The sequence below is a fragment of the Coregonus lavaretus genome (assembly GCF_964263955.1).
Source record: "Coregonus lavaretus genome assembly, chromosome: 36".
In the NCBI taxonomy this organism is placed as follows: Eukaryota; Metazoa; Chordata; class Actinopteri; order Salmoniformes; family Salmonidae; genus Coregonus; species Coregonus lavaretus.
This window is the reverse complement of record NC_140023.1, coordinates 4,691,713-4,717,773: the sequence shown is the minus strand read 5'-3', so window position 1 is coordinate 4,717,773 and position 26,061 is coordinate 4,691,713. Positions and strand designations below refer to the sequence as shown.

The 26,061-nt window shown below is 42.1% G+C and overlaps 1 protein-coding gene across 1 annotated transcript in view; it reads left to right on the top strand.

Annotated features, from left to right (window-relative positions):
* Positions 1-1,227: 1,227 nt before the first annotated feature.
* The window catches only part of LOC311110511 (inactive phospholipase D5-like), a gene marked incomplete at its 5' end in the record, with an annotated part of 66,995 nt that continues 42,161 nt past the window's right edge, over positions 1,228-26,061 (top strand). Inside the window, one exon of the mRNA XM_084153031.1 lies at positions 1,228-1,353. Within this exon, the coding sequence (XP_084009157.1) occupies positions 1,228-1,353 (126 nt within the window). The remainder of the gene's footprint in view (positions 1,354-26,061) is intronic.

The window sequence follows — 26,061 nt, the reverse complement described above, 5'->3', positions numbered from 1 at the left end:
AGGGAGAGAGGGGGGGGGAAGGGAGAGAGTGAGTGAGGGAGGGAGGGAGGGAGGGAGGGAGGGAGGGAGGGAGGGAGAGGGGGAGAGAGGGGGGGGAGGGAGAAAGAGAGGGAGGCAGATGGTTACTTAAGGCAAAAACGAAAGTCAGGGTGGATGGGTGGGCATATAATGCGAACGTCTAGCAACCCAAAGGTTGCAAATTTAGCATTTTAGCTAAATAGCAACTATACTTTTTTTACATTTACATTTTCGTCATTTAGCAGACGCTCTTATCAAGAGCGACTTACAGTTAGTGAGTGCATACATTTTTTTTTTTTCTTCATACTGGTCCCCCGTGGGAAACGAACCCACAACCCTGGCGTTGCAAACGCCATGCTCTACCAACTGAGCTACACAGGACTATACTTACTACTTTTTAGCTACTTTGCAACTACTCAGCATGTTAGCTAACCCTTCCCCTAACCGTAACCCTTTAACCTAACTCCTAAATTTAAACCTAACCATAACCCTAACCCCTAGCCTAGCTAACGTTAGCCAGCTAGCTAACAGTAGCCAGCTAGCTAACAGTAGGCACCTAGCTAGAATCCGTAACATATCATACGTTTTGCAAATTCGTAACATATTGTACTTTTGCAAATTTGTAACATATTGTACATTTTGCAGATTCGTAACATATAATACTAATTGTAATTCGTAACATATCATACAAAATGGGTGATGGACATTATATTTATTTATTTATTTATTTATTTTGTCATTTAGCAAACGCTCTTATCCAGAGCGACTTACAGGAGCAATTAGGGTTAAGTGCCTTGATCAAGGGCACATTGACAGATTTTTCACCTAGTTGGCTCGGGGATTAGAACCAGCGACCTTTCGGTTACTGGCACAACGCTCTTAACCACTAAGCTACCTGCCGCCCTGACATCCACACATTAATACATACCATACGAAACGTAACATAACATACTAAATGGTTTGTCAGATTTACGTACAGAATAATAATAAATGCTCTGAGACTAGGTTGGCCAGCACTGACAGGCAGTGTTGCTGACTCTACTGGGGTCTGATCCTGACAGGGGTCTCTTCTTCTGTCAAGCTGCATCAGCAACACAACACATGGGATCCCTGAGTCATACAGCCAGGGTGGAGCCCTACGCCAGGGGGCTGAGCAGAGGGCTTCTCCAGCCCAACCTGCCATGAGCCGAGCTGCTGTCAGGGGGCTTTATGGAGCTCCAGCTGAAGGGGGGTGGTCCCCCAGTGGTCCACGCTAATACCATCTACAGAACCGTCCAGCAGCAGGACTACTCTGCAGGCGTCTGGCTCCGCAGAAAAGAGAAAAAACTTGAACATGTAAGCCTTCAGATCGTTCTCTGGTAAATTGCTGTACCTGTGAAATCTATAGAACAGCCATGTGAATCTATCTCTGTTTGCAAGTTGTTGTCTATTAGGTATTTTTATCTGGTTGTTTCTATACTTGAGTGTTTGGGTTAGCAGTTCCAGTGGTTATTTGTTTTATATATATATATATATATATATATATATATATATATATATATTGCCTGCTGAATGATCTTATCTGCTCTCGTAGCGACTGCATTGTCTGACATAAATTATACAGTTTAACTTTATTGCTGTAGACTAGTATTTTATTATTAATTGCTCTTCTATACAGTGTAGAAGTTATGGTCCAGAAATCTATTGGATAAGCTGCTGCAACCACTGAATGTTTTCAGACAAGGGAAGGCACGCTAAAGTCAGACTGTATGTAAATTATCCCTATGCTCAGTTGATGTTCTTAGTGGACTGAGCCTGATGTCGATGAGTTCATTGTTTATTGAGGATGAAGATGAAAGATTTGCACCTCGTAGCTGTACTATGAATCGCAACTGATTTATCTATAGGCTGCTGTAAGTAATGCTTCAATGTGCTCTTCTTATTGAAGGAGGTCAATATGAGTCCGACAAAGAAAAGCGTAGTTTTCTTGGCTTGCTTCTATTTATATTATATCAAGGCATCTATAAAAATGCAAATGTACCTGTAGATATGGTCCGGTTAATTTTTACTCTAGTGTCTAGCCAGCGGCCATCAGTTTGAACTGGAAATGGTGCATTGAATATTTGATGGTTCAAAGGGATTAGGCAGTGTTTATGTGATGCTTTCCAAGCCCAGCTGTCTGCTCTCACTGCATACCCAAAGAGGAGGAGAGGAGAGAGTCTGCACCTTCAGCCTCTTCAAAACCTGCAGCACCCCTCCTGGTGGTTAGCCAGCCCCCCCCTCCTCCAAAACAAATGTAATGGTTTGATGAAGCTGTGTCCTTTCTGAGTTTCGCTCTGTTTCTACAGAGAAAGTTGTTGCAACAATTTATTAAGTCTTGAGCAATAAAGTATGCAACTTCACTGAATCCGGAACGGGCAATAGAAGAGCAAATCACCGTATGACAACAAAACAACACTTGAGATGATGTATTCTGTAACACCTTGCTTTGGTGAAACTTGAGTATTGGAGGGAAAAAGTAAACAGATCTGTAATCATGAACTGTCACTCACCTTAAATCAACTGTGAAAGGTGGGAATAGGGTGTAATCTTTGTTTTGTTAGGAGAACTTGGAAACTCATAAACAGCGAGCACCGAGAGGCTTGGGGAAATTGCTTGGGAGAGTTGTGCTGTGGCATAAAGCAGTAGAGGTGCTATGCTTGCTGTTTACATAAAGCAGTAAAGATTGTAAATGGCATGGTGATGTTCTTCTCTATCAGTATCCCCTGGACTCAGTGGACTGTGTGGGTGAACCCCTGCTGAACCTATTATATCGCACCACATAGTGAGAGTTTATTTTGCACTTCATCTCCATAGATGGAGATAAGGAGTTATCTGTATGAGTTAGGACCAATGATGTATATAAACCCTGGATTGATGATGCTGGGTTTGAAGCCACAGGTTGGCACTCCACCATAGGAATGAAGGAATTCAAAGGTCAAATAGGGGGTGCTTGTATTTGTCCTGTTTCACACATGTACAAGTGTGAAACCTGTTCAAGTGTGTGTGGTGTGAAATGGAAATGTTTTTTGCAGATCCCACACACCCTGAGACACCCTCTGAGAGTGGGTTCACAGCATGGGATTAGCCATTATTGACGGTGACCCTGAAGCAATTGGGGTTAAGTGCCTTGCTCAAGGGTAGATACACAGATTTTTCATCTAGTCAGCTCAGGGATTAAAACTTTCAGTTACTGGCCCAACAGTCTAACCGCTAGGCTACCTGCCACCCTCAGTATTTCAATTAAATGTTTCAAGGACAAAATTACATGTATTTAAGTATTTTTTTGTTGTGGGGACAGTAACATTAATAAAACCAAAATTATACTTTAAGGAATATTTTTTGTATTTTTATGTTTAGTTCACATAATATAATTTTAAAAGTATACATTAAAGTGTCTGTAATTAGAATAAATGTGGAAAAAATGAACGTAGACATTAATAAATGCATTTCTAAAGCTTCCAAAATATGTTTTACAATGGTGGGGGAGTGCCAAGAGGGAGGCACGGTGGCTTCAACACAGCGCCCCCTATCAGTCATCTAGTGTATATATAAATCATTGGTTAGGACTCCCAGGAGAAGCAGGTTCTGTTTTTCATTTACTGGATAGTTCCCTGCTGTCTCCAATATCACAATATCACAATATCACATTTCTCAACTCTCGCTCTCTCTCGCACCTGCTGTCTCGACTTCTGAATGCTCGGCTATGAAAAGCCAACTGACATTTACTCCTGAGGTGTTGAACTGCTACACCCTCTATAACCACTGTGGTTATTTGACCCTGCTGGTCATCTATGAACGATTGAATGTCTTGAAGTACAATCGGGCCTTAATGGCCATGTACTCTTATAATCTCCAACCGGGACAGTCAGAAGAGGACTGGTCACCCCTCGGAGCCTGGTTCCTCTCTTCCTAGGTTCCTACATTTTCCAGGGAGTTTTTCCTAGCCAGTGTGCTTCCACATCTGCATTGCTTGCTCTATGTATTTTTTTTGGCTGGGTGTCTGTATAAGCACTTTGTGACAACTGCTGATGTTAAAAGGGCTTTATCAAATACATTTGACTGATAAGTCTCCTTCGAAGTTGAACTTTAAAAGATGCTAATGTGTCATAGCAGTGTGCTTCTTCGTCTATATAGCTTTGACTAAAGGCAGAAATAATCATTCTTATAACTCATCTAGTGTTTGATATGTCGAATTACATTGGGTATAACATCTAGCTAAACTCCTCTGGCCAATTTTCATATGAAGGAATTTGAGAATGCCAAGTCTCAAATAAAACATCCTTCAACATCAGTACCATCTGTCCCCTCCTTCTTTCAGGAATTTTCCACTAGTAGAACACAGCTGGGCAAATTGTCTCACTCCCATGTGAGATGAGTGATGTATACTCCAGTTATCTATGGAGACGAGGAGTTATCTGTGCGAGTTAGGACTCCCAGAAGAAACCGGTTCATTTTTATTTTTTTTGGTCTCCAAAATCGCATCAGATAAGTCTACTTCAAAGTTCAATTGAACAGAGAAAATTGTATTTCAAAGTGTGTAGCTGTGAGCTGCTTTGTTTATACAGCTTTGACTGGAGGCAGGAATAATAATTATCATAACTCATGTGTTTTGATGTGTCGAATTACAGGAAGAGTAGCCTAGCTTTTGCGATAGTAACGGCTAATTGGGGATCTAAACAAATAAATCAATAGCCAGTTTTTTTTTTTTTTCTGCCAAAACAGACTGGCAGCTAGGCGAATCGTCTCACGGGAGAGGCAGACTCTAGTTCAATAAGAAGCAGTATGTGAGCGCCTTTGAACTTTGCAGGTTGAGTGTATTGACGCAAAATAACCTTTCTACCACGGCAAATGTCAGTCAGCCTCCCAACAGGGTGCAGAGTGTCCGGAACGGTTTTCTTCTCAGGGAGAGATTGAAAAACCCCTAGCTGTGACAGTAAAACTAATGGAATCAACTGCCAGGTCTGTCAGGCTGCCTTCTCGCCCGTTTCCGCAGTGTCTGTTAGAGTTAAAGAAAAGGGACCGTTCAGGCACAACCTTGTCTATGCTGGTACCACACTCACCACACGTTCAATCCCCCGACCATCTGAGTGTTAGTTATGACCTGAAATGACAAGAACCATTACATCAACTTGTAGACTTGCCAATTAAGCTTTTACTTCCAACCTTCCTCCTCTTCCAAGGGTATGAGTGAAACTGTTGTTTCGTCATCATCATAGTTGAATTAAAACATGAAAAATGTCATCAATAAATGTAGGGTTTATTTGATGTTTTATGCATTATGATTGAGTTTTCCTTACTGACAGTAGCAAGACAAAATCCCAACATACTGTACAGGCACATTAAACCATCAGCCTGGGGAACATGCCAGGAGATAGAACAGGGAGATTAAATACAAATTAGAATAACAAAGTTTTAGCTTGGCCAGCATTGGTTTTGCTATTACAGAACAACAAAAGACCATGACAACACTACAGAGCCTTATTGTACAGTATTTGTCTATGTGGCACATTGGCCACTATAGCCATAGATACAGCAGAGGGTGCTATCGTCAAGCCTAAAAGAAGATCTAAGGATCTCAACGTTATGGTCTAACGGAAGTGATGCGGGTGGCTTTGAGCTTTACTTTACATGGCACCATAACAATTTGTGAGAATCTACATAGATGATTTCTGTTTCATATTTAGCTTCCCGTGGGAAGTTCAAAGCTTACTCTCTGTCAGTGAAAGACGGCACTGTGACTGCATCAACACCACAGTCAAGCTTTGAATAGCATTACTGAGCACAGCTGCAGTCTAACACTTTCTGAGAGATACAGTATATGGAAATGAGTACACATTAAAAATGAATTAATCTGCGGATTAGACATCTTTAAATGACTTCAAATGAGTTTATTTGTTGTTTATACTCTTATTGTCAGATTGAATTGTTCTATATATATTGATTGTCTATTATGATGGCTCAGCTTTCTGATGTGTGTGTGTGTGTGTATATATACAGTACCAGTCAAAAGTTTGGACACACCTACTAATTTAAGGATTTTTCTTTATTTTTACTAGTGAAGACATCAAAACTATGAAATAACACATATGGAATCACGTAGTAACCAAAAAAGCGTTAAACAAATCCAAATATATTTTAGATATTAGATTCTTCAAAGTAGCCACCCTTTGCCTTGATGACAGCTTTGTACACTCTTGGCATTCTCTCAACCAGCTTTACCTGGAATGCTTTTCCAACAGTTTTGAAGGAGTTCCCACATATGCTGAGCACTTGTTGGCTGCTTTTCCTTCACTCTGCAGTCCAACTCATTCCAAACCATCTCAATTGGGTTGAAGTCAGGTGATTGTGGAGGCCAGGTCATCTGATGCAGCACTCCATCACTCTCCTTCTTGGTCAAATAGCCTGGAGGTGTGTTGGGTCATTGTCCTGTTGAAAAACAAAAGATAGTCCCACTAAGCGCAAACAAAATGGGATGGCGTATCGCTGCAGAATGCTGTGGTTAAGTGTGCCTTGAATTCTAAATAAATCACTGACAGTGTCACCAGCAAAGCACCACCACACCATCACACCTCCCCCTCCATGCGTCACAGTGGAACCACACATGCGGAGATCATCCATTCACCTACTCAGTGTCTCACAAAGACACGGCGGTTGGAACCAAAAATCTCAAATTTGGACTCATCAGACCAAAGGACAGATTTCCACTGGTCTAATGTCCATTACTCGTGTTTCTTGGCCCAAGCAAGTCTCTTCTTATTATTGGTGTCCTTTAGTAGTGGTTTATTTGCAGCAATTCGACCATGAAGGCCTGATTCAAGCAGTCTCCTCTGAACAGTTGATGTTGAGATGTGTCTGTTACTTGAACTCTATGAAGCATTTATTTGGGCTGCAATTTCTGAGGCTGGTAACTCTAATGAACTTATCCTCTGCAGCAGAGGTAACTCTGGGTCTTCCTTTCCTGTGGTGGTCCTCATGAGAGCCAGTTTCATCATAGTGCTTGATGGTTTTTGCGACTGCACTTGAAGAAACTTTCAAAGTTCTTGAAATTTTCCGGATTGACTGACCTTCATAACATAAAGTAATGATGGACTGTCGTTTCTCTTTGCTTATTTCAGCTGTTCTTGCCATAATATGGACTTGGTCTTTTACCAAATAGGGCTATCTTCTGTATACCACCCCTACCTTGTCACAACACAACTGATTGGCTCAAACGCATTAAGAAGGAAAATAGATTCCACAAATTAACTTTTAAGAAGGCACACCTGTTATTTGAAATGCATTCCAGGTGACTATCTCATGAAGCTGGTTGAGAGAATGCCAAGAGTGTGCAAAGCTGTCATCAAGGCAAAGGGTGGCTATTTGAAGAATCTCAAATATAACATATTTTTTGTTATTTGTTTAACACTTTTTTTGGTTACTACATGATTCCATATGTGTTATTTCATCGTTTTGATGTCTTCACTATTATTCTACAATGTAGAAAATAGTACAAATAAAGAAAAACCCTTGAATGAGTAGGTGTTATAAAACTTTTGACTGGTAGTGTACATAGCTACCTCAATTACCTCATACCCCTGCACATTGACTCTGTACTGGTACTCCCTGTATATAGCCATGTTATTTTTACTCGCTATTGTTATTCGTTATTCACTGTGTATTTATCCTTGTGTATTACATTTTTTAAATATAATTTTGTATCTTTAACTCTGCATTGTTGAAAAAGGACCCATAAGTAAGCATTTCACTGTTAGTCTACACCTGTTGTGTAACAAAGCATGTGACAAATACAATTTGATTTGACACACACACACACACCAACACTTTCTGTAATGACACGACAGGGGCGGCAGGTAGCTTAGCGGTTAACAACGTTCGGCCAGTAACTGGAAGGTCGTTGGTTCGAATGCCAGAGGCGACCCTATTAGGACTTTCCTTTAGCAACACTTATACTTTCCAGTTGTTGAATTTTTTAAATTATATTTGAGAAGTGTGTGTTCATTAGACAGGGCAGCTGGGCCATGTCAATGCAGTCTAATCCTGCTAACTCAGAACAGGGCGACACACTGCTGGTTGATTCTCTGTTATACGGCTACAGTGGGACCAATGAAGCAAACCTTCAGACCACACTTTTTCAGCCCTCAAAGTGTAGGCTCCGGCTTAGTCTACTGCGTAGTCTACTGTAAAGTATACTTAGTCTAGTGTAAAGTCTACTTAGAGTACTGTACAATATACTTCGAATACTGTAAATCTACTTAGTCTACTGTAAAGTCTACTTAGATTACAGTATACTTTACAGTAGATTAAGTAGTAAAGTCTTCTTAGTCTATTATAAAGTATACTTAGACTACTACTTAATCTACTGTAAAGTATACTGTAAAGTCTACTGCTTAGCCTAATGTACATCTCCTTAGTCTACTGTAAAGTCTACTTAGGCTACTATTTAGTCTACTGTAAAGTCTACTTAGGCTACTATTTAGTCTACTGTAAAGTATACTTAGTCTACTGCTTAGTCTACTGTAAAGTCTACTTAGTCTACTGAATATACTTAGTCTACTGTAAAGTGGGGTGAGTCATTGTGATAAGAAGGGGGATTTTTTCTCTCCATTTCATGCACATACAGTACAGTATGTATTTTTGGAATTGTAAGATGCACCACTATTATCATGAAAACAACTCAAGTAAAACTCAAGTAGATTTCAAAATCTATTGAACAGCTATTTTGGATTAAATCAATAGGAATCGTAAGCTATCCTGATAGCCAACTGCTATGGTATGTCAGGTTAATACGGCAGTTTGTTGTATATTCTCCACATGCTTCTGACTCCTATGACCTTTTATTCATCTCATCTCAACCGTCAGGTCTGACCCGGTAAACCGTTATAGGGTACCACGCATTCAGTAACAGTTCAGCCCCTGCCCTCAAGACCTGATCAAGTACCAGACATTCCCAAATCACAGAAACACACAAGTACTTGACCCTGTACAGTTCTCTAACGTCCATGTCAGACATATTAGCCTAATATACCCAGTTAACTCAAATACCCCTCTGAACTTTAGGTAAAGTGTTTTGCATTGAACTTCCATGCTGTATTATGCATAACTGTAGATACTGGTTGAAATCCTTTTAATTGACCATATGTGAGATCAGTAGAGATGAATCGATTTCAGAGATGCATCACACATTTCCCATTTTTTTGTAATATCATTATTAATCATAGCTTTCTGAAATCTGCATTTGTACTGCCAGCTAGTCTTCAGTTTTGTTGAAGTGACCGTTACTATTATCAGCATTGTTGAAGTGACCAGAATATTGTTCACAACAGCCTCCCGGTCATCTCCTGTTTGTCAATGTCTGTCACGGTTTCGGCCGAGGCTGCGCCTCCTCCTTGTTCGGGCAGGCTTCGGCGGTCGTCGTCTCCGGAGTACTAGCTGCCACCGTTCTATGTTTCGATGTTTGTTTGGTTTGGTCTGTTTTGTACACCTGTTCATTGTTAGTGTTAATTATGTGTCCTATAAGTTCTCTTGGGTTTTGTCATGTGTTGTGTGTAATTGTTTCTTATGTCAGCAAGGGCTGCTAGTACTTATCTCTCGTGATTTTGTTTGGAGAGAGTGTTCGCACAGTGTGCGCATTTTGTTTTGTATTTTGAACTGTACTCAGTGTGCGTAAAGTTCGCCTGCCTTCCGGCTTGGATTTAGCCGTGTGTCTTGTTTTTCGTGTCTTCACTAAAGACTGTTGTACGAAGCCTCTGTTGTCCTGCGCTTGATTCCACACCACATCCACGCTCGAACTTGACAATGTCTAAATGGATAGATACAAAAGTTGATTTTATTGTTTTATTTATCAGATGTAAATCATGTTGGATCGTTTTGTTTGTATGCTGTATTGACAGTAGAAAGTGCACTTGGAAGGACATTATTTGATCACTGATTCTCCCTCTTACTCATTCATAAAGCAATTTAACGACTGGATATACACTCTTAGAAAAAAAGGTATCTATAACCTAAAAGGGTCATTTGGCTGTCCCCATAGGAGAACCCTTTGAAGAACCCTTTTTGGTTCCAGGTAGAACCCTTTTTGGTTCCAGGTAGAACACTTTCCACAGAGGGTTCTACCTGAAACCAAAAAGGGTTCTCCTATGCGGACAGCCGAATAACCCGTTTGGAACCCTTTTTTTCCTAAGAGTGTATCTGTAAAGAGCTGCTGCTGGATAACACCACCTTAAATCCTGACCAGTGACAGTTATCATCGCTTCACTGCAGGACCATCGCTACATTGTTTATGTCCTTTTTACGTCTGTATTTCAGAGATTCATATGAGATCATTTGTAGGAGCATAAGGAGACACTGCTTCTTCACATACTCCTAAACAGCTATATGACATTGTATATGATATTGTATATAATATTGTAGTTCAAAGGCACGATGGTGCAGTAATCTGCTTTTATTTCTGCTGGCTGTCATCTGTGGGGGGATATGCTTGCCAGACCCCTCCCTGTACCCCTCTCAGGTAGAAGTATACATTATGTCTTTATCTGCCCTGCTCATAGACAATGATCTGAGCTATGGCTTTCCTGGCCTTGGGCCTGTAGAATGTCTATTGTTCCTCTCCTCTGCTGCAGTCAGCTGGGTGCTTCATTATCCAGAACTGCACAGCACACTATCCAACACAACACAACACCGATGCACCCTGTAGATCAGATAGCGCTGACCGATAGAATAGAAATGTATGAGATAGAACTGCAGTCAGTAATACATACTGTATAGCACACTAAGGCAGATCAGCAGCTGGCTAGATTGGAGACAAAAGAGCAGAGACAGAGAAGATGGGCTATTACAGACAGACAGACAGACAGACAGAGCAATAGACTAGACACTGTAGCCATCCCAAGTGGCTAGACAGAAAATGGATTAGACACCTATGGATTTGACCAGACGCTCAAGATGACTCCCTCGCAGATGATGCACTTCTGTTTGGTGATTGAAGTCGATGGCAGGTTTGACGTGTTTACATTTATGGGATACATGTACACTGTACAGCCTGTGTTATTGGAAAACAGTGGGTGGTGACTGCCCTCTATTGGCAGCTGTGTGTTATAACACTGCTGCAGGTTAGGTTGACTCTCCATCATAGTTCATGACTCCATAAAACATTGCATTTTGATTAAGGTGAGAATAAAATCAGACTGTGGAAATACCATGGGTCATACTAAAGAAGTGTGTATGTGCTTTGCAATACCTTGGTGATTGTAGCTTAATATTCATTCAGTGCACAGTATGGGAGGATTGTGTTGAGAGCCTACCAGACGAGCTAAATCACTTCTATGCTTTTTACTGATCTATTTTTTACGTAACACTTATTTTTCTAAAAACTACATTGTTGGTTAAGGGCTTGTAATTAAGCATTTCACTGTAAGGTCTACACCTGTTGTATTCGGCGCATGTGACAAATTAAAATTGATTTGATTCAGCTGCTCTCTCTCTCTCTCTAGCTCAGATCACAAGGGGAAAATATGCTGTTCCACTGGGCACACACTGGTTGAATCAATGTTGTTTCCACGTTGAACCAACGTGGAATAGTCGTTGAATTGAGTATTTTCTTACTGCTAACACACTGCAGCGTCACTATCACAATGGTATAATTGTGACATAATTATAATCGATTGATTTAAATAATCCTGTCATTTCAATTTGTAATGTCAATTTCCATAATCCTGTAATATTCAAATGCTCCTTGATTAAAACAGGTTATCTTTTGTCATCAGGGTGGCTTCAAATATTCATCTATACAATACATTTCTGTGTAGGTACTGATCCTATTGGTAGTATTGCATTCATGTGATGTAATCATGTGAAATTTGAGAACATAGCTGTCAGTTCGCCACTCAGTGCCACCTATAGTGTTCATTGTCTTTCCTTTGCTGTGGATAACTTGTTAGTAATCTACACATTTGCATTGTGTGTATAATTCATAATACCCGTTGAGGATTTATAATGTATCTAGTACAGACCTGTCAACTACAATTTCCTTTGGATTCATGTGAGCTCCCTAATATTATTCATGCATATGCGTGTATCAGTTTATACAGTGTGTCTGTGTCTGATTGTGTGTGATAACTGAGGAGCTACAGGAGATGTGATTTTCTGTCTGCCCAGATGTACTGGTCTGCCTCTGTCTGAGGTTTTCACTCCGTATGGCTTGAACAGAGAGGGGAAGAGGGCTGGAGAGGATTTGTATTGGATGGAACAGAAGAGGGGGTGGATCATGAAGGGTAGGAGGGGTGAGGAGAATGGACCATCTATCTATCACAATCTCTCCATCTGTGTTTCCAACTAAAGGGTGGAGAAGTGTGAGGAAGAAATACAGAAGTGGAGAGAGGGCGAGAGGGAGAGAGAAGGAGAGGTGGGAAATAGAGCGAGCGGGGAGAGATTGATATAATCATGTCAGGACTCAGTAGCTTCCTGTTTCTACACTCTACATTATACTTTTCATTTGGACGCTGTCCAGCCAACAGGAATAGCAGCGTGTGAGGGGACAGCTTCCCCTGCCCTATAGGAAACAGAGAGAGTGCGGCTCCTGCCCAGAAAACACACACACGTGCGCTGCGGAGAGGTCTGTCGACGCAGGGATGCACCATGAAGGTGAGTTTTACTCACTCAAAGAATGCCAAATAATTTCAGAGAGCAGCTATTGTTTTACTGGGAACGTTGCCAGCTGGCATGTCATCTTTTAGCTCACATTCATGTGTCAGTTTACGTGGGACAGTGTGTGCCTGTGTTGTAGTTCTCAATGAGACTTTGAAATTCAAAACAGGTGAATGTGTTTTTGGCTGTGAACAGTCTTGTTCTCTGAGCTTTTGATGCTACAGTATATACGTACAATATGCTTAGCTGAGAGTTGATTGATTGTTTCACATCTCAGTGCAAACTGTACATTTGTTTTGCTTGTCTTTTAATCACTTCACATCCAGTCAGTGCACAATGTATCTAGTAATGATGTGAAACAGAGTGAAAATGATGGTTTGTATTGTTTTGGATGAATGTGCTGGTGTAGCAGATAGTGATCTGTGAAACACACTCCTCAATCTGAAGTGTGACTACTTTCTTTGAGACATTTACATTTTCAATAGTGTCCGTACCTGCGCTGCCAAATTGCTAGCGCGACTGGGTAAGACTCTTCAGGAGGGTGGTCACGTGTGTTTGCGAGGCAGAGGTCCTGGGTTCGAGCCTTTGTATGAGCCGAGTGAGGAGGAAACGGTACTCACTAAGCAAGCTGTGTGACGTCCTTTACACTGGGTTGTAGTTTTTGATGAAGACATTGAAAATAGGTGAGGGATTTGGCCTCTTCAGTAGAGTGGGGGCTGGGATGTACAGTATAACGTTGAGGGGAAAGCAGTGCTGCTGGTTTGCTGTGGTGCTGGGTTGTTTGCTTGAGGATGAAGTTACACTAAAGAAAGATTGTATTGTGAAGGCGTATATCACTAAATTACTGACATAATGCAGTCATGACATGAAATGGCTCATTGTTTCATTCTAAACAACATTCCCAGATTTCAAATGTCAATAAGGTTGGTGGGTGAAAACTTAAATGAGGATTTGGGGATGCTGTTAATTTACATATTTGGCAAATGTTTTTGGAATTTGGTGTGGTTCCAGTCATTTTATCATCTGTCATATTGTTGTCACGTTGCGGACGACACCTCTGAGATGCTGAGGTTGTTTGACTGGGGATACAGGGTTGAAGGGTTTGTGTAGATATGTTTTACAACCTCTTTGGGGGGTGTCACAGCTCACTTAGCAGTTAGGGAAGGCGCAAAGTGCAGGAACTCTCCCTGGCATCAGCCGTCACTCTTTCAGCATCACTGCACAAAACAATGCTGACAACTGAAGCAGGCAGCCAATATGACACGAACTGACCTGCTATTCTGCCTGTTGGGAAATGAGTGGAGGGGGAGGGGTTTCTCTCTAAATTCCACTCACAGACAGGATCTCTATGCACAGAGTGTGCCAACACACACACACACACACACACACACACTGAGCTAACAGAACTCATCCAGCAGAAAGCCCATAGGAGAGGGGAGCCAGAATTACGTGGTACCCATGGAAACATCACCCCTGGCTCATCTCTGTCTCCTCAGGTAGTTCCATCTAGTACAACAATGCAGTTGGTGGGGTCAGTTTGTGCGATCAGTTGGTGAGATGAGTTGGTGGGGTCAGTTGGTAGGATCAGTTGGTGGGATCAGTTGAGGATAACATTGTTACTTAGGGCTTACAGTCTCTAATGAGGATATGAGTAGCATTATATCTTAGTCCCACACACTGGCAGACTGTTAGTTTATGGCAGGGTTTCCCAAACCCCCCTTGGTGCACGTTTTGGTTTTTGCCCTAGCACTACACAGCTGATTCAAATAATTAAAGCTTGATGATGAGTTGGTTATTTGAATCAGCGGTGTAGTGCTAGGGCAAAAACCAAAACGTGCACCCAGGGAGGGCCTCAGGACCGAGTTTGGGAAACCCTCATGCTGTGAGACGGTTCCCTGGGTAGAATTCTGTCCAATTGGCTGACTCTTATTTCAGACTCATTCTGCCGACTGGTGCAATATGGAAGCACTTGTATGTAAAGCTTCATATGAGTTTTATTTGAGAAACATGTAGGCTAGAATGCCACTCAAAAATATGTAAACTATTTAAGGAACTTTGATTGCACAAAATAACCTTTTCATAGTTTGGGCAAAATCACGACAGCAACATAAGAGCCTCTTAAAATTGTTCTTTCTTTATTGCTTACGTCGCTTCTATCACAGGGGGACGGACCCTACCCCTCCTCTTCCCAAGTGCATTAGGTCACACAGTGCTCTGGAGATCATATATCACAAGGATTTAATGAGCGGATGGGCTGACCACAGATCAGTCATTGTCAGGTCTCAGGAGCTCGGAGGGCTCTGTGAGCCTGTAATGGCCCAGCCAGTGCTGCAGCCTGCAGCCTATAGGGGCTTCACAAGGGAGGGACTGGGACAGCGACAGTGCTACCATCCCTGGCTAGGCCAATGATACTGCAGCATGGAGAGACACATCATTGATCATCCCCCTCCAAAATGGCCCTTAACTGGACAAAACTAATGGTGCTCTCCAAAAATAATGAGATCTAATGAGTGTGCACTGTCTGATTTATAAAAACATGAATTACTGTATGTCCCTTTATTAGATTAGATACAAAGGTAAAGGGAAATGGTTTTGAATTGTGTTTGAGATAGCTTGGTTGATGCTTGAAAGTAATTATTTTATCAGATATTCTACCTTCTCTCTCCATTCTTCTACCAAAACTGAATTTCTGATCATCTGGCAGGGCATTTTACCCATCTGTTTTTCAATTACTGAAAAAAATTGATACATTTTGCAGTTATTCACAATTTCATGTCGCTCATGCAAACACACGTGCGCAAACACAAAGACATACGCACGCACACACACACACTTTTCCCCCCACTAATTGGTCTTTTGACCAATCACATCAGATTTTTTCACATCAGATCTTTTTCAGAGCTCAGAGTTGGGCTGCCTGTCTAAACACAGCCATATAGACACACAAATGGACACTAACGTAATACATTTCCCTAATGCAGAATATGTGTAAGTTATTAAGCTTGCTGAGTGTGTCCAAGTCTCTTTAGTATGTGGCTTAGAACAGTAGTGATGGGAGTTTACATCCCCTCTAAACCAGACACCAATTCACAGATCAGTCCTGGCAATTGTAAATCGTGCCGATTCGACAGTAAAGATGGCTCCTACGGATGGTGGTTGAGAGTGACATGCCCATGCAAACATTATCAGAAAGCACAACATTGATTTTCACTGCTACGCAGACAATACACAACTTTACATTTCTGTGTCACCAGAGGTTTTGAGCTCCATGGATAAATTATTAGACTGTATTAGTGATTTAAATACTTGGATGGCTCACAACTTCCTCCAGCTAAATCAAGACAAGACCGAGGTACTCATTGGAGCCAAAGCACTAAGACAGAATCTGTCTGCACATTCACAGGCAATAAAGATTAAACACCAGGTAAAAAACCTAGGTGTTATTTTAGATTCTGAACTCAATTTGCGAATCACACATTAGGAATGGGACCAAAATAGCTTTTCACCACCTGAGGAACATTGCCAAGGTGCGGCCGTTTCTCTCTCAGGCTGATACAGAGAGACTCATCCATGCTTTTATTACAAGCAGGCTTGACTACTGTAATGCTTTCCTGTCTGGTCTACCCAAGAAAGCCATTGGTCAACTGCAAAACATACAGAATGCTGCAGGAAAGGTACTGACCAAGACCAGACGGAGAGCACACATTACACCGGTTTTAAGGTCTCTGCACTGGCTGCCTGTGAGTTTTAGAATTAATTTAAAGATTGTTCTATTGGTTTTTATATAAATCAACGATTGTGCACCCCAATACATGCCAGACATGCTTTTAAGGTATGGACCCAGTAGGTCCCTTAGGTCCTCTGGCACTGGCCTTTTAACTATCCCAAAGCCTAGGACCAAGAGGCATGGAGAGGCAGCCTTTAGTTATTATGCCCCCAGCCTCTGGAATAGCCTGTCAGAGAACCTGAGGGGGTCCAAAAATGTGGACATATTTAAAAGAGATCTTTTTAGCTTTTCTTTTCCTTAGGGTGCTTTTTAGTCGTTCAGTTTTTACGGTTATTCTTTAGTTTTCTATCCTCTTATGTTTGTTGTGTAATAAATATTTTATTGTTTTTTGTTGTTGTTTTTTTCCCTGTGAAACACATTGTGTTGCATTCCATGTCTGAAATGTGCTGTATAAATAAAGCTTGATAATTTGAATATGATACTCAACAGATATGCAGAGAGGGAAGAAGCAGGAAGAAGCATTAGAAGAACCGTAGGATATATACTACTTCTACTGTAAATGGAGAACAGTGATAGCTTACTGCAGCTGACAAAGCTGGTGTTTCTGCACCATCATACAGTAATTTGTTTTGCCTACTTAAGTTTTGAAGTGTTCGAGGCTTTTATATTCTGACAGCCAGCAGAGTCCTCTGACAAAGATGGTGGTTAATTGGTCCCTTGTCTTGTGGAAAATGGCCGCCTTTCTGTCAGTGCAGCAGTTCTGAAATTCCCATTGCGTTGTTCCCATCATCATGGTGTTCGTTCTGCTCTCCTCTGGTCATGAAAGCCCCAGGCTGAGGCTTCCCAGGGATGAAGGGGAAGGGACCCAGGGTCTGGGAGCCTAGTCTGCTCCCATCTGGCATTAGAGGTGTCTGGAGCCTCAGATCTCATGTCGCTCTAATGGAGGCTTAATTGACTTATTGATCAGGAGGGGCCTGGCTGCAATCAATGGGCTGAGCTGCCTGCAAGGCAGGGAGCGGGTCCCAGCCCTTCAGACTAAAGTAGACGCAATCCTTACCAGTACCACTCCAAGAGATAGAGGTGGAGAGAGAGAACATGGGTATTGATACCATATTTTCTATCTCGTTGATTGCATTTTTACCACTGGACCCATTCTATAACTGCATAAATAATCTGCACCTTCTGGGCAGTTTTCTTTTTCTATTTTACCATCTCTGTCTCAGTTTTCCCTCTTTCCAGTAATGTTTTCTAATTTAATCTCAGGTTTCTGTGGTTACCCAGAGGTCTGTATTGATATGGAGATATAATGATGCATAAATTCCAATTGATGATGGAAGAAAATAATAGAAAAAATGCTAAAAAAGAAACATATCTGCAATTTTTTCCCCTTCTCATCTGTCCATGTACTGATTTAAATATTCCCTCCATCCTTCTTTTCCCCATCCCATCCTGTGTAAATCATTGTGGGGAGATGTGCTGAGTTCCAAGGCGAATGCCAGCGTTTGTCTTCTGACCTTTCTGTGTGAAGGCGTTATTGGAAAGGTCAGGGAAAAGGTCTCACTCAAACTTCAGCCAGAGAACCTCCGCAATGATTGACTTGACTGCTTGACTGGCATTGACAAGGAGATGCATCACAGATATGGCTGGCTCATGGATATTGAATAGTTACCATTGATTGTTGATAACAATTGTTAGTGTCCTCAACTCACGTTTCCAATGTTAATGTTCCTTTAAGAGATTCCACATAAAGATCCACTCTGGTGATAACTGTGGTTGGTGCAATTGAACATGCTATAGTCAAAGAACCATTAGAGCTAAACAATATGCATTTTAAACACCCATCACTCCATTGTGTGATTTGGTAGCATTAATCACTGGGTCACATGTGTTCCAATAACCAATCACAGACAGCAAAGCTCCTCCTGTAGGAACCCATGCAGCACATTTGTCAGTCACTGGCAGATGGGTAGCTCACGCCAGGGAAGAAGGACTCTTATTGAAGCCACAAAGTGCAAGGCTGACCGCGGTACTGCATGTTAGTATTGAAATCGTAAATTACTTCTCAGAATGCAGACTGGAGTTTGGTACCCTGTCAAAACATGACGCACTGGATTAAGGAGGATGATGGATAATTCTGGCAGGACTCACAACAATCAGAGCTAACCTTCAGGCCCAGTCCCGATGGAGTGAATAGATCGCAACACAATACCCCGCTGATTGGGGATTGATAAATGCTGCAGCCGAGAGTATTAACAGCGCCGGAGAAGATGGCTGCCGTTTTACAGCCCTCTAACCATTTGTACTATTATGTGTTTTTCCGCGTTATTTGTAATTTATTTTGTACATAATGTTTCTGCCATTGTCTCTTATAACCAAAAAGAGCTTCTGGATATCAGGACAGCGATTACTCACCTCGTATTGGACAAAGATTTTTTCTTCAACGAGGCGGCCGCGAAGGATATCATACAGACACCCGACAAGGCCCAAATCCCTGTCATTCGCGTGAGGAAGAGACGGAGATATCGTGGACGTAGATCGGGGTGCCTTGTAAGGATCCGACGGCGAGCGAGTAAACTGCCTCTTCCATCAATCCTATTAGCCAATCTTCAATCATTGGATAACAAATTGGATGACCTAAGATTACGGTTATCCTACCAACGGGACATTAAAAACTGTAATATCCTATGTTTCACTGAGTCGTGGCTGAACGACGACAATGATAACATACAGCTAGCGGGCTATACGCTACATCAGCAGGATAGAATGGCTGACTCCGGTAAGACAAGGGGTGGCGGTCTGTGTATATTTGTAAACAACAGCTGGTGCACAAAATCAAATACTAAGGAAGTCTCGAGGTTTTGCTCGCCTGAGGTAGAGTATCTTATGATAAGCTGTAGACCACACTATTTACCAAGAGAGTTTTCATCTATATTTTTCATAGCTGTCTATTTACCACCACAAACCAATGCTGGCATTAAGATTGCACTGAATGAGTTGTACAAGGCCATAAATCAACAGGAAAACGCTCATCCAGATGCAGCGCTCCTAGTGGCCGGGGACTTTAATGCAGGGAAACTTAAATCCGTTCGACCTAATTTCTACCAGCATGTTAAATGTGCAACCAGAGGAAAAAAAACTCTAGACCACCTTTACTCCACACACAGAGACTCATACAAAGCTCTCCCTCGTCCTCCATTTGGCAAATCTGACCATAACTCTATCCTCCTGATTCCCGCTTATAAGCAAAAACTAAAGCAGGAAGCACCAGTGACTCGGTTAATAAAAAAGTGGTCAGATGACGCAGATGCTAAGCTACAGGACTGTTTTGCTAGCACAGACTGGAACATGTTCCGGGATTCTTCAGACAGCATTGAGGAGTACACCACATCAGTCACTGGCTTCATCAATAAGTGCATCGATGATGTCGTCCCCACAGTGACCGTACGTACATACCCCAACCAGAAGCCATGGATTACAGGAAACATCCGCACTGAGCTAAAGGGTAGAGCTGCCGCTTTCAAGGAACGGGACTCTAACCCGGACGCTTATAAGAAATCCCGCTATGCCCTCCGACGAACCATCAAACAGGCAAAGAGTCAATACAGGGCTAAGATTGAATCGTACTACACTGGCTCTGACGCTCGTCGGATGTGGCAGGGCTTGAAAACTATTACAGACTACAAAGGGAAGCACAGCCGCGAGCTGCCCAGTGACACAAGCCTACCAGACGAGCTAAACCACTTCTATGCTCGCTTCGAGGCAAGCAACACTGAAGCATGCATGAGAGCACCAGCTGTTCCGGATGACTATGTGATCACGCTCTCCGTAGCCGATGTGAGTAAGACTTTTAAGCAGGTCAACATTCACAAGGCCGCAGGGCCAGACGGATTACCAGGACGTGTACTCCGAGCATGTGCTGACCAACTGGCAAGTGTCTTCACTGACATTTTCAACATGTCCCTGACTGAGTCTGTAATACCAACATGTTTCAAGCAGACCACCATAGTCCCCGTGCCCAAGGACTCTTAAGATAACCTGCCTAAATGACTACCGACCCGTAGCACTGACGTCTGTAGCCATGAAGTGCTTTGAAAGGCTGGTCATGGCTCACATCAACAGCATTATCCCAGAAACCCTAGACCCACTCCAATTTGCATACCGCCCCAACAGATCCACAGATGATGCAATCTCTATTGCACTCCACACTGCCCTTTCCCACCTGGACAAGAGGAACACCTACGTGAGAATGCTATTCATTGACTACAGCTCAGCATTCAACACCATAGTGCCCTCTAAGCTCATCACTAAGCTAAGGATCCTGGGACTAAACACCTCCCTCTGCAACTGGATCCTGGACTTCCTGACGGGCCGCCCCCAGGTGGTAAGGGTAGGTATCAACACATCTGCCACACTGATCCTCAACACGGGGGCCCCTCAGGGGTGCGTGCTCAGTCCCCTCCTGTACTCTCTGTTCACCCATGACTGCATGGCCAGGCACGACTCCAACACCATCATTAAGTTTGCCAACGACACAACAGTGGTAGGCCTGATCACCGACAACGATGAGACAGCCTATAGGGAGGAGGTCAGAGACCTGGCCATGTGGTGCCAGGACAACAACCTCTCCCTCAACGTGACCAAGACAAAGGAGATGATTGTGGACTACAGGAAAAAAGAGGACTGAGCACGCCCCCATTCTCATCGACGGGGCTGTAGTGGAACAGGTTGAGAGCTTCAAGTTCCTTGGTGTCCACATCACCAACGAACTATCATGGTCCAAACACACCAAGACAGTCGTGAAGAGGGCACGACAAAGCCTATTCCCCCTCAGGAGACTGAAAAGATTTGGCATGGGTCCTCAGATCCTCAAAAAATTCTACAGCTGCACCATCGAGAGCATCCTGACTGGTTGCATCACCGCCTGGTATGGCAACTGCTTGGCCTCCAACCGCAAGGCACTACAGAGGGTAGTGCGTACGGCCCAGTACATCACTGGGGCCAAGCTTCCTGCCATCCAGGACCTCTATACCAGGCGGTGTCAGAGGAAGGCCCTCAAAATTGTCAAAGACTCCAGCCACCCTAGTCATTGACTGTTCTCCCTGCTACCGCACGGCAAGCGGTACCAGAGTGCCAAGTCTAGGTCCAAAAGACTTCTCAACAGCTTCTACCCCCAAGCCATAAGACTCCTGAACAGCTAATCATGGCTACCCGGACTATTTGCACTGCCCCCCCACCCCATCCTTTTTACGCTGCTGCTACTCTGTTAATTATTTATGCATAGTCACTTTAACTCTACCCACATGTACATATTACTTCAACTATCTCAACTAGCCGGTGCCCCCGCACATTGACTCTGCACCGGTACCCCCCTGTATATATAGCCTCCCTACTGTTATTTTATTTTACTTCTGCTCTTTTTTTCTCAACCCTTTTTTTGTTGTTGTTTTATTTTTACTTTTTTGTTAAAAATAAATGCACTGTTGGTTAAGGGCTGTAAGTAAGCATTTCACTGTGATGTCTGCACCTGTTGTATTCTGCGCATGTGACCAATACAATTTGATTTGATTTGATAATGTAATGCCTCTGCACAAATTGCAAACAGATTAAAACTCGGCGTGCCTCTTGTTTGTTTTATTGGGGATAATGCATTAGGAGAGGAACAGTGAGTCAGGTCTCTAAAGCCTTGTTCACATTGGCAGTTTGAAGTGACTCGAATCCCATTTTTTTGCATATCCAATTCAAATCTGTTTGTTTTTCCTGCGGTCTGAACAGCCAAAAAGTACAAACGGATTTGAAAAACATAACTGATTTGAGCATTAAGGCCCGCAGTGTGAACAAGGCTTAAGATAAACAGTAAGTTGAGTGTCAAACAACATGCCATGTGGCCAATGCTACCTGTTGTGTAGCAGACAAGCCTGATCATAGCCAATATCACAATAACAGTTTATGATCTACCAGTGATTTTAGATATTATTAGAAGATGTGTAGGCTTATACGGCACTTACAAGTATAGGGATAAAAACAAAATCAGCCCTGTTCAACTAAGGTGTAACTACCATTTCTGTATCAGAGCAGTTCTTCTGATTAGGCTACTTATCGTTTAATCCAAACTTCCCCTTGATATTCCATCCCATTCCCTCCCCTCTGCTTGTCTTGATGACAGATGAGCTCGAGGTTCCATTGATTGGTTCAGCTATGTGACTGGCCCTCAGATTGAACCTGACATACCTGGCATATAGCCAGACAGCCGTCACATCAATACAGCTATCATAAAGCTGTCTCGCCAAGCTTGCTGTTCCTGAGTTGAATTGCCATGTCAATCGTGGTCCTTTGAAATGGGACTTGGTCCTCGTCCTCTGCAACATTTCTGAAGTCGCACTGTTATGTTGACGTTTCACACGGTCCTCTGAGAGGCTTTTAACCAGCTTCTGGACAAAATTATTCATTCTTAACCAACACAACTTGAGGATGTCTGCACTTCTAAATGGAAATATTCAGGGGCTTGGAAAATGTATACCTTTTGCACTGAAAGTATATTTTCTGGGCCATCAGCCAACATGAATACAGTCTGTCCTTCACTCTGGAGATGGAAATGGAGTGAAAGACCACACATCCCAGAGTGCTTAGCGTTGATGTGCTGAGTATGTGCAGAGACACATCCAGCTGACAGGACACACTGTCCTGGCCTCACTCACTGGCTCTGGGGACCTACACGCAGTCATTTACGGAGTTGGTAAAGTACTGTAGTGAAACAACACTGTGATGGGAATGGCTGTAGAAAGCCAGGGAATAAGAAGACAGAAGCCAGGAGACTGAGGAACCAGACACTGTTTGGACTAGGTAGTGCATTTGCCAGTACTTTATTGCAGGTGTCAGAGATATGCACACAGAAGACAATATCAGGGGATGAAAGAATACCTTGTTTTTTATGTTAGTAGTCTAGGGAACAGTTCAATTACCCTAACGTTGTGAATCCACCTGCTAGTAAAAAGGTATGTTGATATAATAATTTATTATTGAAATGAATAGTCTTGAGGTATGCTATTGTTTGTTCCAATGGCTGCAGCAGCTGTATGGAACTCAATTGAATCACCAAGGCCTGTGTGTGTGTGTGTGTGTGTGTGAGATACATATTTTTTTCCTCCCACGCTTAAGCAAATTTAAGTTGGGTCGATTACTACCTTGGTGAGCTATATTATTTAGGTACAGTCAACCTTAGCAAAACTGTTACAGACCTGCATATAAAATTTTTATTTATATTGGAAAGTTGTTTTTGACCTTTAAAATGATACCCCAAGGGTATGATCTCTCTTTGTGTTGCTTTGAAACAGCATGAATATATGTTGATACATAACATGCATACAATAACATGTATGATGATTTTCCTGTGGGTGCACCCACCAGAGGCCCCTCCCTTGGTCCTTGGTAACTTAATATCCACTGGATAATGTAATATAACTCTTCTTAACGTAATAACTTTTCAGTAGTAACAAAATAAAGCCATATATAACATTATCCATTGCTTACTGTAACTGTCCCTCTACCTTAGGTGATCTACAGCTACTGTAATTCCTTTTCCTTAGTTGTTGTGTCATTCATACCATCCGTTTCACTTATTCCACTTCGCTCTTTTATAGTTGCACCTCTGTCGGAGAGGTGCAAGATCTGAAGCTTTCCCTGTTACTCTTGGGTAGAGGGGCCTTTTATACTTGTTAAAGGGATATGCTTGAAAAATGTGATGTCCTCAAAACATTTTTCAGGAAGCGGATTTAGCACCAACCTTCAGATATTTAATGAAACTCAAAGGTATTTTATTTCCAGGCTATTTATAATTCAAGACCAAGCTTCTCTTGGATTGCACATACAGTGCCATCAATCATATCTTTATTTTAATTGTATTTATTTATTTTTTGGTCCTCAGACGAACTTGAAGTTTTCTTTTCAAATCAATCTAACTGATTACACAGTTTTGGTGTCTTATCAGTGTTGTACACATTCTCCACACTACAGTAAGTCCCCTGTGTGTAAAGTGTCTATATGTAGAAGGTAAACACAGTTCTAACACCACTATGCATCAATAGTCTGTTGTTTAGGGAGATCCATCCAATCCTTTCACCCTGGTGCCTTCGTCAGTGTTCAGCATGAGCCTCTGCACCCACATCAGTCTATCAGAGACATTACCTGATCTTTAACAAGTACCAAGCCGTTAGATGTCAGGAAGGCCTGTACGCCTCAACTTTCCCTACTAAACTACAAGGAAAGATCCTCCTACAAGAGTACAGATGAGAAATTATATAGTATATAGTTATACTCTGGTTCTTGGTTGTCTGTACAATATGCCAAGTTTGATAAGAAATCCTCCTCTTCGATAAGATGTTCCTAAAAAAAAAAAAGGCCAATCATTATACATTACTACTGTACTAGTGTCTGAAAGAATGGGAAAGTAAGGTGTGTTCTCAAAGCTTCTATTGAAACAGGATAATATTTATAATCTAACTCAGTGCTGGCACCTTTTTGAGCACTTATGTATAACACAAGTGTATAACTCAACTTTTTTCTTACACCGTTTAATATTGATACAATTTAATTTCCCCTGCCCTTTCATTTTCCATTACAAGCTGGTGAGTTCTTCATAGAACAGCTGTGCTCATAACGGACAATGAGTCTCTTGAGACACACTGAATATTGACACACACTCTCTCGCTCTCCACTATTTCCACAAGGATGAGCAGCTTCTGTTGTGGATCTCTGCATAATTTCATAGGTATCAATGTGTGTGCGGGCATGCGTTATGACCATGATGTAAAGTTATGGTAAAGGAACTGTTGTAGACCAGCCTTGTGGGTGGTAGGTAGAGACCTCTGTGCTTAGAGCTCTCTGGGGCTTGATGAAGGAATATTGTACGTTAATGAACCCTCTAGTACAGAACAGGTATGCAAGATGTCTGTTAATCACTTCTGGGAGCCAAAAATGGATTAAAGCATGCCTTTCTGCTTTGGTTTTTAGTTATTGAAATTAGCTTGTTACAAATGTGACCGACCCAAGAAACTAATTTAGATTATACAACTTCCATGAAACAACAAAAAATCCCTGAATCCCTGTCGGTTTGGATCACCACTTGAAGCTTTATGCTGAAAGAAAGAAAAATCTGGTTTGTTGCGGGCATACACTGTAGGCACCTTTCTTTCTTGGATAGCTGTATACAGATTAATTATCTTAATTTGATTACTGTATAGTGTATTCAAGGTTTAAAAAGACTTCTAATGTTTGTAATTTCAACTTTAACATTTCTGATGTGATTTGCCCTAATGAAAAATGTATCAACCCCTACATAAATGCCCGTTATAATCCACATAAACTTCCCATTTCTTGTTGCCGCAGGGTTATTTTCCTGCTGTGAGAAACTGGTCAAATTAAGATGGCACATTTATACATGCTAAAGTGTACAGGGGACAGGCTTTTCCAACGCCTGTGCTGTATGTAGGCTAAGTCCATGGCTGAAGTCAACAGCCAAACACTCCAGCTGTTCCTCTATACTGGAATTGAATTTTCAGCGACTACAAAGGGAATAGAAAAATCTCGTTGCATGATTTGATCATCAGCACAGCCATCTCTGGCCACAGCAGCGGCTTACAGATACTTGACTTGCCCCG